General features: G+C 37.8%; 2 protein-coding genes across 2 annotated transcripts; both read right to left on the bottom strand.

The window, feature by feature from the left end:
• Positions 1 to 4,258: 4,258 nt before the first annotated feature.
• Positions 4,259 to 10,137, bottom strand: LOC108673659 (atlastin-1-like). Its single transcript, XM_018161518.2, has 8 exons — positions 9,819 to 10,137; positions 9,424 to 9,561; positions 8,937 to 8,993; positions 7,710 to 7,868; positions 6,965 to 7,066; positions 6,166 to 6,316; positions 5,580 to 5,773; positions 4,259 to 5,178 (listed from the first exon to the last, which is right to left on the bottom strand). Exons 1-8 carry the CDS (start codon positions 10,014 to 10,016, stop codon positions 4,819 to 4,821), a joined length of 1,359 nt encoding a protein of 452 aa, XP_018017007.2. The 5' UTR covers positions 10,017 to 10,137; the 3' UTR covers positions 4,259 to 4,818.
• A 3,074-nt stretch (positions 10,138 to 13,211) lies between these two features.
• Positions 13,212 to 13,688, bottom strand: LOC108673658. The gene has a single exon (XM_018161517.1). It carries the CDS (start codon positions 13,686 to 13,688, stop codon positions 13,212 to 13,214), a length of 477 nt encoding a protein of 158 aa, XP_018017006.1.
• Between the last annotated feature and the right edge of the window lie 3,541 nt (positions 13,689 to 17,229).

Raw genomic sequence — 17,229 nt, 5'->3', positions numbered from 1 at the left:
ACCCTAAATGGCAAAAATGAGGATATTCTTTATGTTGCTGTACTTTTTAACGTGAAAATGTTACTGAAAGATACTAAAATGCAGAAAAACTATCATGGTCTTATAACCATTTCCACCTAGGTTTTTCTAATTTTCGTCATTTCTTCTAATATATTTGAAAAAAATATTTTTTTTTTGCAAAGCGGTGGAACCGTTTCTAAACGCAGTTTAAACTCGTATAATTAGAATCCTGTATTTTTCGGCAAGAAAAGGTATTTAGAAAAAACTGGGTGGTCGTATAGCCATTTCCGCAACTGTAGAACAGAGGATGTTCGTTTCAAAAATCGGCAGACTTTATATTTGTTTTCCAAATGAAATGGACTTAACCTTATTTTTAAATCAATATTTGGTTTCGGGTCCAAACCACCTTGCTTTTTTTATAATGTTATGCAAATTTTCTCTCACTGATGGTTAAATTTTAGGTCAAAGCAATATCATGCCGCAATAGGTATCCTTTATGCGCACCTCACCTCAGAAGCACTATGTGGAGCCATAAGTATCCTGGATTCGCGCTCCAACAGCCCCGTTATATAGTGGTGCCTAAAGTATCCTGGATGCGCCCCTAAATATTGCGGCGCCATAAGTAAGCTGGATACGCACCCCTACAACTCTTATATATTTTTGGTGCCATAAGTAACCTGGATAAGCGCCCCAACAGGCCTTTTTTGTGGTGTCATATATGTATACTGGAAATTTAAAAGCGAAGAAAACACCACAAAAATTTAGCATATCTCTTTTGAAAACGTTTCGGAGACCAGCTCCATCGTCAGTTCGTTAAATCTAGAACACAGATAAATGCAGAAAATTAGTTTGGAGTTAATAAAAAAACACAGAAGTTAAAAACCTAAATTTACAGACAAAGGGCAGAATAATAAAGTGAGTACCTATCTATTCACAATTTCTAAAAATTTCACTATTCAGCCCAGTGACACGCTTTTATTGAAAAACTTGGCCAAAAATAAAGACTTGATCATATGTAAACCTGACAAGGGCAGAGGCGTTGTTTTGGTTGATCGTAGTCGATATAACAGTAGCCTTACTGCACTCATCACCGATCCTTCTAAATTTGTCGAAATTACCGATCGAATCTCTAAAACTGTTTTGAAAATCGAAGATAAAATCAATAGCTTTCTGCGAAAACTCAAGGACTCGTCTTCCTTCTCATCTGATACGTACTCTAAACTTTACGCCTCCGGTTCATGCCCTGGGATTTTATATGGCTTACCTAAAATTCATAAGTCTGATTTTGCCACAAAGTTTCAATTCCGACCAATTTTTGCCGCATATAATACCCCTAGTTTTAAACTAGCTAAATTTCTAGTTCCTGTCTTAAACTGCCTTACAACTAACCAGTATACAGTAGACAATTCTTATACTTTTGTTGACCTCTTGAAAAATTGTACTGATGTTCAGGGCTTAACAATGGCCTCTTTTGACGTAGAAAATTTATTTACAAATATACCGCTTTTTGAAACTATAGAGATCTGTCTAAGTACTCTGTTTAAGGATATTCATGATACTGTTATTGGTTTGAACCGCAATTATTTTAAATCCCTGCTGGAGTTATCAGTTCTAAATTCGATTTTCATATTTGCTGGTAAATTTTACAAACAGATTGACGGTTTGGGCATGGGTCTTCCCCTCGGCCCAACCTTTGCGAATATTTTTATGTGTTTTCATGAGGTTTCATGGCTGACCAATTGTCCTCCTGATTTTAATCCAATTTTTTTATAACAGATACGTCGATGACACCTTTCTTATTTTCAAGCATCCTTCTCATGTAAAACTTTTCTTTGATTACCTAAACTTGCAACATAATTCTATTAAATTTACCATGGAACTTGAATCGAACAATAGTTTGTCCTTTCAAACATCTATTTACAGAAAACCAACTTTCACCGGCCTAAGCACCAGCTTTTTAAGTTTTTGTTCTTTTAGATTCAAGTTAAACGGGCTTCAAACACTATTACACCGCGGCTTCCGTATATGCTCGACTTTCCATTCCATGCATTCTGAATTTGAATTTTCGCGCAATATCTTTTCGCTTAATGGATTTCCTTCCGGCTTGGTGTTTACCCAGATTAAGAAATTCATGTCCATGCGATAGAGTGAAGTTGTTCCAGAGCCTGATAGTAGAAGCGTTGTTTACTGTTCTCTTCCATACTTCGGCCATGCGTCCGAAGTTATGTCAAGAGAATTAAAAGTTTTGTTTATGAAATACTTCCCGGACATTATTCTTCGTATCTTACTGGTGAATGATTTCAAAATAGGTTCGTTTTTTAGGTACAAAGATATCCTTCCTTCTCATATGCGATCGTCACTAGTTTATAAATTTAGTTGTTTACGATGTGCATCTGCGTACATTGGGATGACGGCAAGCAACTTTTACACTAGGGTCGCTGAGCATAGAGGAAGGAGTTATAGGACTGGGCACTTACTATCGCGCCCTCCTCATTCGGCTGTGCGCACTCACGCCGAACAGTGTAACGTTCCAGTGTCCGACACAGACTTTACGGTTTTAGCTTATAGTTCTGCTTCTTCCGATTTGCGTATTTTGGAATCATTGTATATTTTTAAAGAGAAGCCTAGTTTAAATGCTGCCTATAGTTCTTATCCATTAGAAATTGTGAATAGATAGGTACTTACATTATTATTCTGCCCTTTGTCTGTAAATTTAGGTTTTTAAACTTCTGTGTTTTTTTATTAACTCCAAACTAATTTTCTGCATTTATCTGTGTTCTAGATTTATCGAACTGACGATGGAGCTGGTCTCCGAAACGTTTTCAAAAGAGATATGCTAAATTTTTGTGGTGTTTTCTTCGCTTTTAAATTTCTAGTGAATCTGCGATTAAAGCAATCTAGTGACTTTTTTATGTGTATACTGGATATGACAGGTATCCCCCATATGACAATATCTCCCATAGCTCCTATATATTTTTGGTGCCAGGCTTACAACACACACACAAACTTTGAAAAATATTTATATATTTTTGTATAAATGATAGTGATAAGAAATGTAAGGTTAATAAGTCCCATTGAGGACGCACTGCGCAATATTTATTGACATGTCATTTGGTAACACATTAAAATCAACACAAGCATTCAAATCATGAAAACTATTTGCATTCCTGCAATATTATATTTTCATCGCAGATTTGCCTGTCGTGACTTTTGGTAACAGTTGTAGTAGGTGACTTAACGGAAGTGAACTAATGGCAGAAATGCTCGATTTTAAATTTAGTAATTAGAGGAGGTCGAAGATCTATATCACTCATCACACAAAACGAACAAAATTATTGGTTCAGCGCATGACGACGATCGTGAAATTCGACAAAATATCAGTAACCACATATGATTGTAAAATGGTATTAGTGTTTAGGACAGACTTGGGAAAGCATAATAAGTATAATTATAGTTATTATCGCATAAATTTGTTGAATTTATTGCAATCGAACAACTTACAGGCTGAAAATAAAGCTAGAATTTAATTACCTACCGATTAACGATACGCGTTGGGGTTTAAAAAAGAATTGTAAAGAAAGAATGATGCTGATAAGAACGGATGAGCAAGAATGCCTCAGTCAATTATTGTTTTAAACGAACTGCAAATTCTTATATTCTCAGTTGTTCCGAAAATTCGATGGTCTTAATGAAAAAGAAATAAATTTTCAAAGGTGAAGTTCAAAAAGGATCACTACTACAATAACTAATTTTTAAATCTTAGCGTATGCAAATGGCATAATACTATCAAAAACACTCAGTTGTTCGCTCGATTGTAAGATTCACTTCAAATGGTCATTCTGTCAGGTAAGGCATTTGTGATGCACAATTCATTCCTGCACAATGAACAGATTCATTCCTGAATTTTGGTCAGAGGATGTCATTGCTGATTTGAAAATATCAATTGGCTCCATTGATGAACGATGAATTAGATTCGTATTATGTGGTCAGAACTTAATCACTTAGTGACGGATCCAAATTACTTTGTTTGACCTTCTGCCAAATCAGCCGAAAAAACTTTCGAGAAATTTATGCTGGTCTAACAGACAGGAATAAGAACAAACAAAATTGTTATATATTATTTGTACAAAATGCTACGCTGATCTTAGAATTTTTTGCATTTTTGTTTAAGATTTTGAGATGATTCAATGTCACACAAACCGAAATAACTTAGCATGCAGACAAAGCAAAAAAGTGAGTAAAATCTTGATAGGCCTTGATAGACGAAGAAATTTTTCACCTCAGCTCGTGCAATCGATGGGTTGCATCAAAGCATGGGATATGTTTGTTTGAGATATAAAAAAATTCAGCAATGCACCATCATTGGTGGTGTATGGTCGTTTAATACGTTTATATTAAGTTACGCTTAGGCAAGTTTGTTTCATTACGGCAACATTATCATTGATTCCTTGAAACATCAGAACTTCGATACAAAATATACGAAGTAAATTTATATTAGGTAAGGTAATTTACATCAACTTCACATATAGGATTGTGTTCAAATATGAAGAAGCTTCGAAGGGGAGTTTTACTAATGAATTTCTTGGGCAAGTTTTACTAATATCAATTTGCTTGTCAGTTGATTGGACTAAAATCACTTAATGCAATTAAGTGAGTTCCAGTACGGCGTTCCGTCAGCGTATGCAATGGCTTAAGTATTTTAAAGTTTTTTATCTTCATGCAATTTAGAAACGTTACAAAGACGCAGTAATATGAAATTATCGGTTGTGTTAAAAAATAGTGGAATAACACCGATGGAATTTATTGTTTGAAATTTTCTTAGATTGGAATTGTGAAATAGTCGGGATTGATGGGCAGAATTATATAAGTTTTAAAATGACAATTTTTAGATTGTAAGAGGAACTCAGTCGCGTAAGGAGTGACCTCTCTCATGCATTCACTCACCTTTTCAAGTTGCTCTTTGACTTCATGAACAACCGGAAACAGTTCACTGCTGGCTGCGTATTGGTTTTCTCTGAGGTAGGCTGCGACGGCGTCACGTTTGTATGCCAAGTGTTGCTTCGAAAGAAGGGTGGTCTCGTATGATTTTTCATCGGGGTTGACAATAGAATTCATGGCATTTTTGTAGACTTCAAGAGCAATATTACGAGCTCCATTACTGCATACGCGTGCCGTCATCTGAAAAATTTTTAGCAAAAAACATCAACAAACCGAAATTTTCTTACGTTAATCTTGCAGTTAGGTTGAGTTTAATGTTTTGCTTCGTGGGCCTATCTATAAGTGAAACATTGTAGAACATAACGAATAATAATCAGGAACATAACTAGAAAGGATAATTTGCAATGATCTCTGACGACAAATAATAATGAATATGAGTAAAATCGGGCTTTTAGTGGTATGGTATCAACTCCTCTGAAACTATAATTATCTTAATTCATACTTTAAAATACGTTAAGTCACAAAAACAAATAAAAAATGAAACAGAGAGACTGCAAAATCGTGTACATTTCAGGGTATTTCAGATTGAAGTGCATGAATGTACATTAGCAATCTTATTGTAACTTTTCCTATCTCAAAACCTCAGCCAGACTGGTGGGTTCCACCAGCTTTCCCTCCCTGAAGACCGCCATGTAGGTCTTGATGAAGTCCACCAGCTCTTCCCCGGTGGCGGGCTGTCCCCGCCGCGCCGCTGAACGCTTCACCACGAGGCGCTCAGGCGCCAGCAGACGAGGCACCAGCAGCTTTATGTGCTCAACGAATTGTGGGCTCAGTTCTGTTCAGAAATTATCAAAAATTTTATAAAAACTTCTTACATATCACTTAAGTGAGATGTCAGTTTTAACGCTCACATGGGTGGTTGCGTGTTACAATTTTTTAAATGTCAAATTCGGGCAGCGGTTGCCACATGAAATTAAGAAATTTATGTAATTTATTTGATAATTTCCGAATAATTGATTTTAAGTGCAGGAAGACCCGTTCGCACCAACGCTTAACATGGAACTCACATTCAATTTCAGTTCTATGCATGAGATACGTTATTTGTAAAAACACTTGAAGTGTCCAAGGCTCATGACTGCAACTCAAGCTTCTCGAATGTTACACAATATCCAAGTAACAGATCCATGATATCTAATAGCAACATTAGGTCCTGCAGAGGGCGCTTACGATTTGGTCGACCATCAAAATTGGAGTCTTCGGCCGCGCCGAGGCCGATGTGCGGCATGAGGTAGCACTCCAGCTTTTCAAAACTCTGACGGAGGCCTTGTCTCATCAACCTCTGGTGGGTCGACGCCTGCATCGGCTTCTCCGCCTTTTCCTTTGCGGGAAATTTGAAGAACATCAACCGTACACAGCAGTCTGCTATATTATATTTTATTTCAGGGCATGTTAGGGAGGGATTACCATCAAAATAAGAATTGAAAAGCCACAGTCATAAAGTGTTATCGATATAGCCGATGATTCAATGCGATACGAGTATATGTTAGAGGCAGAACTACGCCAATGCCTATATTTTATCACGAATGTACAGCTGCTGCAACTGATTTGAAGACCCATTGGAGGTAGCACACATCATCAGTCTTATATGAATTTTTTAATAGGAAGGCTGTGTCAAGTGTTCAACTTGTTCGATATCGGAGAAACGGATGATTTCGCATGTACACATAATAGAAGAAGACTAATGCTCTCTCACCCTGCCAATAACGAAGATTTTTCAACTGCCTTAACTGACATCCTCATCCTTTTGTCTATGGATAGAATAAGTTAACACAATCGCATCAAAAGTCCTGGAAACGCGGGTTACCTCTTGTAGACTGAATTTGAAGGGCTGAATTTGTACATACCATTAATTATTCGCATGTAAATATGTAAATCAATTATTCATATATTTATTCTTCGTGGAAATCTGAACAACTTCAGGTAAGTTGTTCAGAACAACTTGCAACCTATATTGAGAACAACTCACCCCTAGCTGGCCTAGCACTTTCTCCAGTACAACTTGACCGCCTTCGTGGCCACATGGATGCTGCCGAGGAAAACTCCAGTCGCGCACCAGGAATAATAGGTTCTGAAATGTTCAAAAGTTTTAAACAATTTCTGTACGTAAATTCGCGCATGCGTTCTAACTACCTTCAATGAAAGGTGTCTAATAACTTCAAAAGACGCTATTTTTAATAATCTATAATTTGAAACGGGAAGATCCAATTGTTCAATGAGTTTTTATTGCTTCAGAATAATATATAATATGTAAGTTTGTAATTTGCAATCCAACGTTGGAAGCAAACTCCACTGAATGAGTTTCAGTCAGAATGTACCCAATGAGTCAGTGAGAAATTATAAAACAAAGGATTCATCAGTGAAACAAATGATGGAGTCAGAAATTAATAAAATTAACTTGGAATCGTTCATGGTATTTCTGCTCAGAAATAGATCTATTGGTCTGTTAACAGTAAGGATCCTGGTAGATGCCGTGTACTATTGGTAGTAAAGTATATATTCTGTTGGCCGAAGAGCTGCATTTTCGTCGGTAACATCAACAGTGCCCAGGGAAGCTCGAAGGCATGGAGGTTGTCTATACTATGTATAACCACATAATTACTTGCTATCAGAACAGTTCAAATGACAGGTCATGCATGCAATACTTCTTGAAAAATTCACGCTTCTATTGTTTCTAATTATTATTGTAATACTTGAAATGTGCATATCTGTACCTGGAATGCGCGCGACTCTTTGATCTCCTTCTGCGCCGAGGCTCCGTAGGTGCTGAACGTCTGCAGGTTAGTGAGGTCGTCCTCGCGGATGTTGTTCATGAGGTTGTACACTGTCACGGAGGAGGTCAACAGCGTCAGGGCGAAGATATACGTCGAATCCTGGAGAAAAATAAATTTTAGAAGAGGCCATAGCCATTACAATAAGAAAAGACAGTGTAAGCGATCTTTATCTGCGCTTTCGAATAAGTTAGTCCAATGAAGGCTCATGATACTTCTTTTCACGAAAAAAAAAACTTGAAATCAACTTCCGTGTTTTACTTAAGTGCAGTAGACTATAGACGAAAGAGCTTGCAATGCGTAAGAAAATGGTTAGATGAACTTTCCATAAACTCTTTAAGACAATTATTAAGGGTTCTATTGCAAAAAATTCTGTTCTGCGTTGTATACAAACTAACTTTTGATATGATTTGTCTTTTGGCTCCTGGATGACATATTTCCCTGTAAAAGTTAATAGCTTTTGTTGGAATGAGCTCGTCGAAGAAAGTCTTGTTTAAAGAGACTCGGTAACGATCAGTAAAGCGTTTAATTAAAATATTTGCTTCAGAATGAAATGTTCCTTCAACCTAACTGATACATAGGCTTTTTAAATCGATTTCTGGGTGGGCCGCGAGTGCGGAACACACCAATTCCAGCTGATCGCGTCACTTGCCCGATCAACAGAGGCAAAGAAGGACGACGATATAGAACTAATTTGCTGTATTGTAACAGAGGCAAAGAAGGACGACGCTATAGAACTAATTTGCTGTATTGTATATTTAAATTATTCAGAATTAAACTTAATGGTCGCCTTTTAATCAGAATGTGCCTATAAATGTAAGTGCAGTCTTTAATGACGAATTGAAAAGGGAACACTTCAAAAAAGATCTCCATTGTTCTTCATATTAGGGTGTCACTAAATTTCCTCGTGAGCCCAAAGACCATTATGTTGCGGACTAAAAATTAACCCTCGCGAGGACAAAAAGTTCATATCCGTAGTATTTTATCATCCCCGTGGGAAATAGAGTTTATCAAAAATAAATTGTTGTCGATATGTTAAATACACAGTTGTTTCTCCAAATAACCTTAGATAACTCATAAAAAATAGTTTAAACTAACGAAAGAAGATAGTTATATATAAGGAAGACAGAAAATCACTGTTGATTGTAGATACGGGCCCAATGGACATACCCGCAGCGAAGTCTGGGTGTCGAACGTGCCCTGAGTATCCATGAGAATAACTGCCACCTGCAAACAACAGATAATTAGTTGTCTCTTCACCTTCTCTATTTAGAGTACGTATGTACTCTAACGAAGAAAATTTAAATAATGTGAACATTTTTCAACGAGTCAGTTGGACAAAGAGAGACTACGAGTATTTCGTAAAACACACTAGCTCGCTGCTCAATGATCCTGGAGTGCGCCAAAACATTTCACGTTAAAAGCATACCGTATTCAGCTTCCGAATAGATGCTGATTGCTCGTTGATGGATAGTCCGATATTTAGATTTGTGAAACAAGTCTTTCGACAAAATGTAGTTGTTTCTAGGATAACACAGGAAAACGTTTTAAAAGTTTACCTTTATGATATGATAGTTATGATAGAACGTTATGATAGAAACAGCGGTCGATGGTAATTCTTAAGAGTACACATTCCATCCTATAAGATTGAACTCACTTTTTTGCCGCTTGATTTAGCGTAGATAGTAAAAGGTTTGCTCCAGATGTAAATGCCGGCGGTCTGCCCCTCCATGCCACTGCTCCAGACAAAACCGTCCAGCGGTTGCGACGGATCACCCAGCCAGTTCGGTGAGCCCTGAGCAACGTAGGATCAGCGTAAGTCAAGCTGAGTGAAACTTAATTGGAAGGAAATTTATAAGAGATTTTTTGCGGGCTGCAATTTGCTGACACGAGGTTTCACATAACTAAAACATTTGCTTCAACGTTTGTCTTAAGTATCGCCCAATAATTAGATGAATGCAATTATTGAAAGGGTGCATCTGAAATGTTTCATCACACAAGTTCTGTTTCGCCTATAAAGTTTTATGACTAAATTAACTATTGGAGCCTCACCTCATTGACGCAGTACTTCACAAGGAAGTTCAGAAGGAAGCTCTTGCCGGTCCTGAACGCCCCCGCCACCGCCACCACACAGACGGGTTTGTCGCCGACTTCAGGACGCAGCAGGACGCCCCGCAGGGCTTCCTCGTCCAGCTCGAACTCTCGAGTCTCTTTGTTCTGAACAACGATAGGTACAGGATGGCCGGACATGATTACGCCGGTGATAATGAATTTAATGAATACAGTTTCTTAACTCCAGGAATGTTTAGCAAAATTAATGACATGTAGAGACCGCACCTCTGTTGATAAGCAATTGAGCTGCCACAGTCTCCAAAGGGTTAGCGTGCAATACTGAAGGCGAAGGCTGCTCTATCTTCACGTCAAGTTGACTGTTATCTAGACTATCTTGTGGGTCTAGATATATATCGCCCTAATTATTACAAGTTTTATGTGGGCGCATGCCGGAGGCCAGCTTTGCTAAACTTCACACTTAGTTCATATTTTTTTCCTTGAGTATGAACACTAGAGGGCATAACAGCATATGAAGTCAAGTGATCAAAGCCATAGCGCCGGATGTCCACAGACACAAAATAAGCTTGCTCGAGGTAAGCATGGTCATACTACATCTGGCCAGACCTCTTCCGGCTTAACCTCTTCAGGCCTAACCTACACAAATTGCAACATTTCTCCACCCAAAACAAACCTGAGCGGACCTAAGCTAACCTCATAGGTTAAAGGAGGTTAGAAAGACGGTCCAAATGTGCCTGTTAGAGTCAGTCATTGGATGCAAGAAGCTTGTGAGCGAGGACAGCGTGAATAGGTTAGGCCATAAGAGGATAAGCCAGAGTAGGTACAGCCGCAGGAGGAGCTGCCTGCTTATGAGCGAGCATGCTTAACCATTGGCTAAAGACCAAAGGCGCTAGTATTTTTCAGCAGTGTATCGCTTGTCTGGATTACAGAGTTCAAGCGTAGTTTTCGGCTTCTAGCTCTGAGGCTGAGTAAAATTAATGCATTGTGAAGATGGACGTTGGCTCAAACGCTTATTTAAGAGTAAGATTTGCGGCCTACGGCAGAGCCCCCGTTATATGACGATTGTCAGTGAAATTAAAATCGTACACACACAAAAGACATGTTCGTTCATGGACATCATTTTGATGAAGTCCAGTGGTCTATTATGTTCATAAAATGAAAACATTGAAAAATACATAGATTCGTCAACCCCTGTGTCCTAAAAAATGTCAGAATGTTTATGCCTAATAGAAGGTTTCGCATTTCCTCCTCTTGTCTAGCGGAACCTGATAAGATAAGGAAGAAATTGAATATACCGTGCTGAAACGTAACACAAACTTGTTGTTAGAATTAGAAACAAAGGTTTTCCAAGAAGTAATTTTTATTTAGCGAACGAATTCCCAGATCCTGTTGTCCCAGATTCAAGTGAAGCTTGTTGACAATCAGTCCGAAAACAAGGTCAAACAGCTTAGTCGACTTGGTACAGGTTTGTCGTAACAGACGTGAATACTAGACCCAACTTAACTGTAAAGTAAATTAATAAAGTCTTAAGATTCCAGCTAACGAAAGTCATTTCATATGGCTGTCAGATATTTCAATACTGGACATTCAACAAATAATGAAGCAATAAACCACACACCTCTGAAACAGGTAAGTAGCGAAATTATAGTTAAGTTGTCGCGGTCTCGAGCCAAAAAAGGATGCAGACCGACACCACCAGAGTTCTGGTTATTCTATGGGAAGAAAGATACCATATAGTGAGAAACGCATGTAAACAAGCGAGTAACAATTATATTGAGCAATGTTCAATTTATATCGCACTGTCTCGCAAGTTTATAGCAACCTCTTGAACACACCTTAAAATCTTTGCGACTAAGCGGTTTGACAATTTTAAGAGACAAATAAGAGGCCATATACAGGGAAAATTGTGATAGTAGAAGGAAATGCAGACTCAGAAGCATTCATGAATTTAACTTTAAGAAGAACCCGGTTCTTCAATCTAGGTAGGACTATATATACATTTAGATATGAATTTAACTTCAAGTTCATTATAAGCCTAAGGCCAAGGTGGTTATACCACAGTAGAGGGCAAATGCCCAAGTTTATGTCGGTGTCTGCCTCCTAAATAAAGTAAGAGCGAACATGCATTTTAACTTGAATAAACATAATGAAAACTGAGAGTGAACATTCTAACAAAAAAAAAAGAATTAAGAAGGCATGGCGTTAATTAAAGACTGCCAAAGCGCGTCCATGAAGATAGGTGCTTTCACCATCAAGTTACAATGCCAACCTCTCTAGTTACAAATTCATACCCAACAATAGGTATGAAGAAAAAGAATCAAAGATGTTACAATTTAAGAACGACGGAAATTTCCAACATTGTGTGTTAAACTTCATAAATGGGCAGTGTGTCGATACATAATTTGAAGTATACTTCTCACAAAGGGACAAGACTTATTAGCTCATATCTGATGCAGATAACAACTTGATTTTAGTGATCAAACTCACATGCCTAAATCTCATAGAAGATTCAAAAAAATTTGAAATGCATGACTAGAATACATTTTATGAAGCTATTCAACATTTTATCAGCATCATGTAGCGAACTCGTATAGAATCATGAGTCAGGCTCTACAGTGTCTTGTGCTGTTTTGTAGTACTCGTGAACTTTCATGATCAAATTTTTGCATCACGATGTGCATGTAACAACACGATGCATATCAGCGCAGATAGCATCACGATACGCTTGTAACATCACGATGCACATGTTGAACATCGCGAAGTCTCCAGTCATTTGCCTTTTTCGTGACAGAGATAATGGGCGAATATCAGGGTGAGCTTGTTTCTTCGATAATGCCGTATGTTAGCATGTCATTAACAACATCGTCAAGCTTACTTCGATGAGAATGTGCCTTTTTGTACTGCTTGATGTATTGTATATAACATCGTTTTTATGTACTTCTTTTAAGTTGATATCATGATTAATTAAATGCGTCAGTGTCAAGGAAATTCACCAGGCATGGCAACAGCTACCAATTCCCATTGGTCCGCTAAGCCACGTCATCGGCTACATAGCTAATTAGCAGCGGCAGGTATCGACTATTATTCAATGTCTCTTTTGAACTCGTGGAAGGTGGATCGCGCGCAGCTAACCTTCCACTTTCGGTAAGTCCTAGTTTAGGTTCCCAGTAGTTAACCTGCCACAAGCGTCGTTGCCAATATATCCAGTTAGATGAGCACTTACGTTAGTATGATCAATACTTAGTTCACGTGTGTTTGCCTTGGCTCCTCTTAATTCTCATGCCTCCCAATTAAACTCGGAATATGTTCCAGACCGGCGATTGCCAATCCTATGCATTCTACGACAGATAGACCCACTGACTAGCCACCAGAGGGCTACTCAGCCACGAGTAACACGTACTGGCTCCTCCTACCTGGCGCTCTAGCGCCAGGTAGGAGGCCTTGCCTTACCTGCATCCTGGGGCCTTGCCTGCATCCTGGGGCCTTGCCTGCATCCTGGGGCCTTGCCTGCATCCTGGGGCCTTGTCTGCATCCTGGGGCCTTGCCTGCATCCTGGGGCCTTGCCTGCGTCCTGGAGCCTTGTCTGCATCCTGGGGCCTTGCCTGCATCCTGGAGCCTTGCCTGCATCCTGAGGCCTTGTCTGCATCCTGGGGCGTTGTCTGCCTCCTGGAGCCTTGCCTGTATTCTAGGACCTTGTCTGCATCCTGGGGCCTTGCCTACATCCTGGGGCCTTGCCTGCATCCTGGGGCCTTTCCTGCATCCTTGGGCCTTACATGCATCCTGGGCCTTACCTGCGTCCTGGGCTTTACCTGCACCCTGGGCCTTACCTGCATCCCGGAGCCCTACCTGCATCTGGGCCTTCCCTTAGTTGTCCAATTTAGTTCCGTAACATTAAATGTATGTCTAGGAGTCCATCGAGTTTGTCGCATACCTTGGCAAGGTTCGCTTGCTTTCGGGCGGCGGTTGACCCATTGGCTGGACTAACTCTGAAACCCTAACTGTGACCTTCCAAGCTTCACTTGGATCACAAGTCCTGGTCCTGATTCCTTTACAGTTAGTCCCAGGGTTTCTCCCTTGAGTGCAATTGCGTCACGATGACAGCAGAGCATTGATAATAGTCTAAGGGACATATTAGTTTTCGCTGTTGTATTTGCGTTTTCGTAAATACACAGAATTCAGAAATATCTGAACGTTCATGAGGTAGATTATTTATGCAGTTAATTGTAAACGTTCATGAGGTAGATTGTTTATGCAGTTAATGGTGAACTTTCATGAGGTAGATTATTTATGCAGTTAATGGTGAACGTTCATGAAGTAGATTATTTATGCAGTTAATTGTTAACGTTCATGAGGTAGATTATTTATGCAGTTAATGGTGAACGTTCATGAAGTAGATTATTTATGCANAACATTTTATTTGTATATAGTCAGTTTTAGTAAATATACACGTTTCATTTTGTACATAGTCAGCTTTATTAATTACACATTTTATGTACTCAGTTTATACGATATAATCATTTAATTCATACCTCGATAGCTGTGGTCACGAAGGTATGTTATTCCTCTACCGCAGATGCTCACTCGAAGCTGATACTGACCTGAGACTAGTATGTTAGTCTAACTAGTGGTTTGGGCGGCCGGCACACAGTCGATCCGACCTGAACTAGGACTGCGTGCACTAATTAGATCTAACGTACTAGTCACAAGTCAGATTCAGTTTCGAGTGAGCGTCTGCGGTAAAGAAACGACGTACTTCCGCGACCACAGCTCGGGATGAGGATTGGGAAACTATGGGCAGTGAAGACTGTAAAAATTATAGCGAGAACTATGAAGTGCATACAATCATCAGCTGAACTATCAGTTGATTTCTATAGATAGTTCCTGGAAACACAGAGTCGCGACGAAAGAAGTAAAGTTAACTTGGGTGCAACGTGAGAAAATGTTTAATCTGTGACAGAGTTTGCCAGAGCTTCACCTTCATTACCGTAAAACCCGTTTGATTTTGCCTTCGACGTATCGAATTAATTTCTAACTACAAAGCGACATTTCGCAATTCATTGTTTTAGATTTTTATATCGAAGACGGCTTATGCTGAGATTATATGATTTCTAAGAAAAGTCTACAAAGCCAAAGTTTATTGTTAGTCTTATCTTTCACAGCAAAAGCTTCGGCAAGCTTTATTGAATTCAATATCTGAGCTGCTGTCGACAGTTTTTTTAATGAAAACTTTTTTTTTTATAATATTGCAACTATTTAAATATTATCTTAGATGATTTATGCACATGGAAAATACGAATTAAATTTTACTTATTTCTTGATTATTTATTACACACATACAGTGACTTTCAGAAAGTACGGTATGGATGCATATTATACCATTACTTACTCCAATATATATTATAGCTGGAATAGAGTCTACACAGTCAATACTAATAATTCATTGTTTAAATGAATGAAGAAACTATAATATTTAATAAATATCTAATTTCGATGAACACCACACAGAAAAATAGCTCCATTACTTATGAGCCTAAATCTATTGTAGTGGGTATAATGGCATCCCTTACGTTCAATGATCAGTAAAACCGTTTTATTAAAAAGTTACATTCCACGACAATCACGTTGACACTTTTCTATACATAAGAAACGTAATTAAGGATCACTTTAATGAACGACAACGATCAAACTACACTGAGACAAGTTTCACTTTATTGTGAAAAAAACGTTCTCTCAAAGATTCATGTAATTCTGCTTTTCATAAATAAAATATTCACAATACATATATAATCCATATTAACCTAATATTTTAATAATAAAACATTCTTGAATCTAAATCTCTACAGTCTACACTATTAACTCGTAAGTTTATTACCACTAAGTAGTTAACCATTTTATGCTTAATTCATAAACATTTCACTAATATATCGCTTTCAACAAAGAAAAGCGTCACTATTAATTCAAAAACAAATTACCATTAGCTGGCAAATATATAACCAATTCTGAAATGGCTAATAGTGACATGGAGAGAGGCAAGAAGAATATTTTATGAACCCGGAATATTTTATTATACTGCACCAAATGTGCGACATATCTTAGCATGTCGGTAAGGTTTGAAACGTACCTGATTGTCGTCGAATAAACTCGTAAACGAATTACCTCTAATAAAATAATTTAGAATGCATTTATGACATGTCTTATAAATTCATATAACGCTAAAAGAATAGAATACGACAGTCTTGATTTTATTTCATGATGTACTTAAAAGAATAGATTTAGGAATTGTTTCACAATTTTTCCTCACGAAGCTTCTACATTTATGCAGCTAAGGCAATTTTTTCACTATTTCGCAAGGAAATATTGATTAATAGTTTGATGATAGTGCAGGTAAAATTGAGCACTAAATTAAGATTTTTTTACAAGTCATGAAAATAGTCATGCTTTTAATCTCAATTTTACGTTCAATTCAACTTTTAAAACTTTTTGGGATGGCTATAAATTTAGGTTATAGGTCTGAACTTGATGAAATATCTAATGTTCCGGACTCGTCAAAACTCGTCTTATTCAAGAAAAACTATACACATTTACAATCATAAGTAAGTGATTAAGTAGTAGTACAAATGTAGAAGAAAATGAGCTTCTGAATGAGCTTAAAATGTGTAACTATACTCATTTTAATTTCTATATAGTCTGTTTAACAAATATTCACATTTCATTTTGTATATGGCCAGTTTTAGTTACTGTACATATTTCACTTTTATATAGTCAGTTTTAGTAAATATTCAAATTTTATTTTTATGTAGTCACCTTTCGTAACTACACACATTTTACTTTTTGTATAGTCAATTTTAGTAGCTAAATATACACATTTTATTTTGTATATAGTCAGTTTTAGCAAATATAAACATTTTATTTTGCAACTAGTTAGTTTTAGTAAATTTAAACAATTTATTTATATATAGTCAGTTTTAGTAAATATATACGTTTCATTTTGTATATAGTCAGCTTTAGTAATTACACATTTTATGTACTCAGTTTATACGATATAATCATTTAATTAATACCTCGATAGATAGATGTGATCACGGAGGTATGTTATTCCTCTACCGCAGATGCTCACTCGAAGCTGTAGCTGACCTGAGACTAGTATGTTAGATCTAACTAGTGGTTTGGGCGGCGCACACAGTCCGACCTGAACTAGGACTGCTTGCACTAATTAGATCTAACGTAATACTAGTCCCAGGTCAGCTTCAGTTTCGAGTGAGCGTCTGCGGTAGAGGAATGACGTACTTCCGCGACCACAGCTCGGGATGAGGATTGGGAAACTATGGGCAGTGAAGACTGTAAAAATTATAGCGAGAACTATGGAGTGCATACAATCATCAGCTGAACGATC

Source organism: Hyalella azteca, unplaced genomic scaffold (assembly GCF_000764305.2).
Source record: "Hyalella azteca isolate HAZT.00-mixed unplaced genomic scaffold, Hazt_2.0.2 contig9392, whole genome shotgun sequence".
NCBI lineage: Eukaryota > Metazoa > Arthropoda > Malacostraca > Amphipoda > Hyalellidae > Hyalella > Hyalella azteca.
Note: the sequence above shows the minus strand (reverse complement) of the source record. Positions and strands in the feature narration are given on the sequence as shown.

Coding starts and splice junctions, on each gene's coding strand:
- LOC108673658 (XM_018161517.1), bottom strand. CDS start 13,688: ATGCAGGTAGGGCTCCGGGATGCAGGTAAGGCCCAGGGTGCAGGTAAA.
- LOC108673659 (XM_018161518.2), bottom strand. CDS start 10,016: ATGTCCGGCCATCCTGTACCTATCGTTGTTCAGAACAAAGAGACTCGA. Junction 7,067..7,709: donor AAGAGTCGCGCGCATTCCAG/GTACAGATATGC, acceptor TGAACATTTCAG/AACCTATTATTCCTGGTGCG. Junction 5,179..5,579: donor AACCCACCAGTCTGGCTGAG/GTTTTGAGATAG, acceptor AAAATTTTTCAG/ATGACGGCACGCGTATGCAG.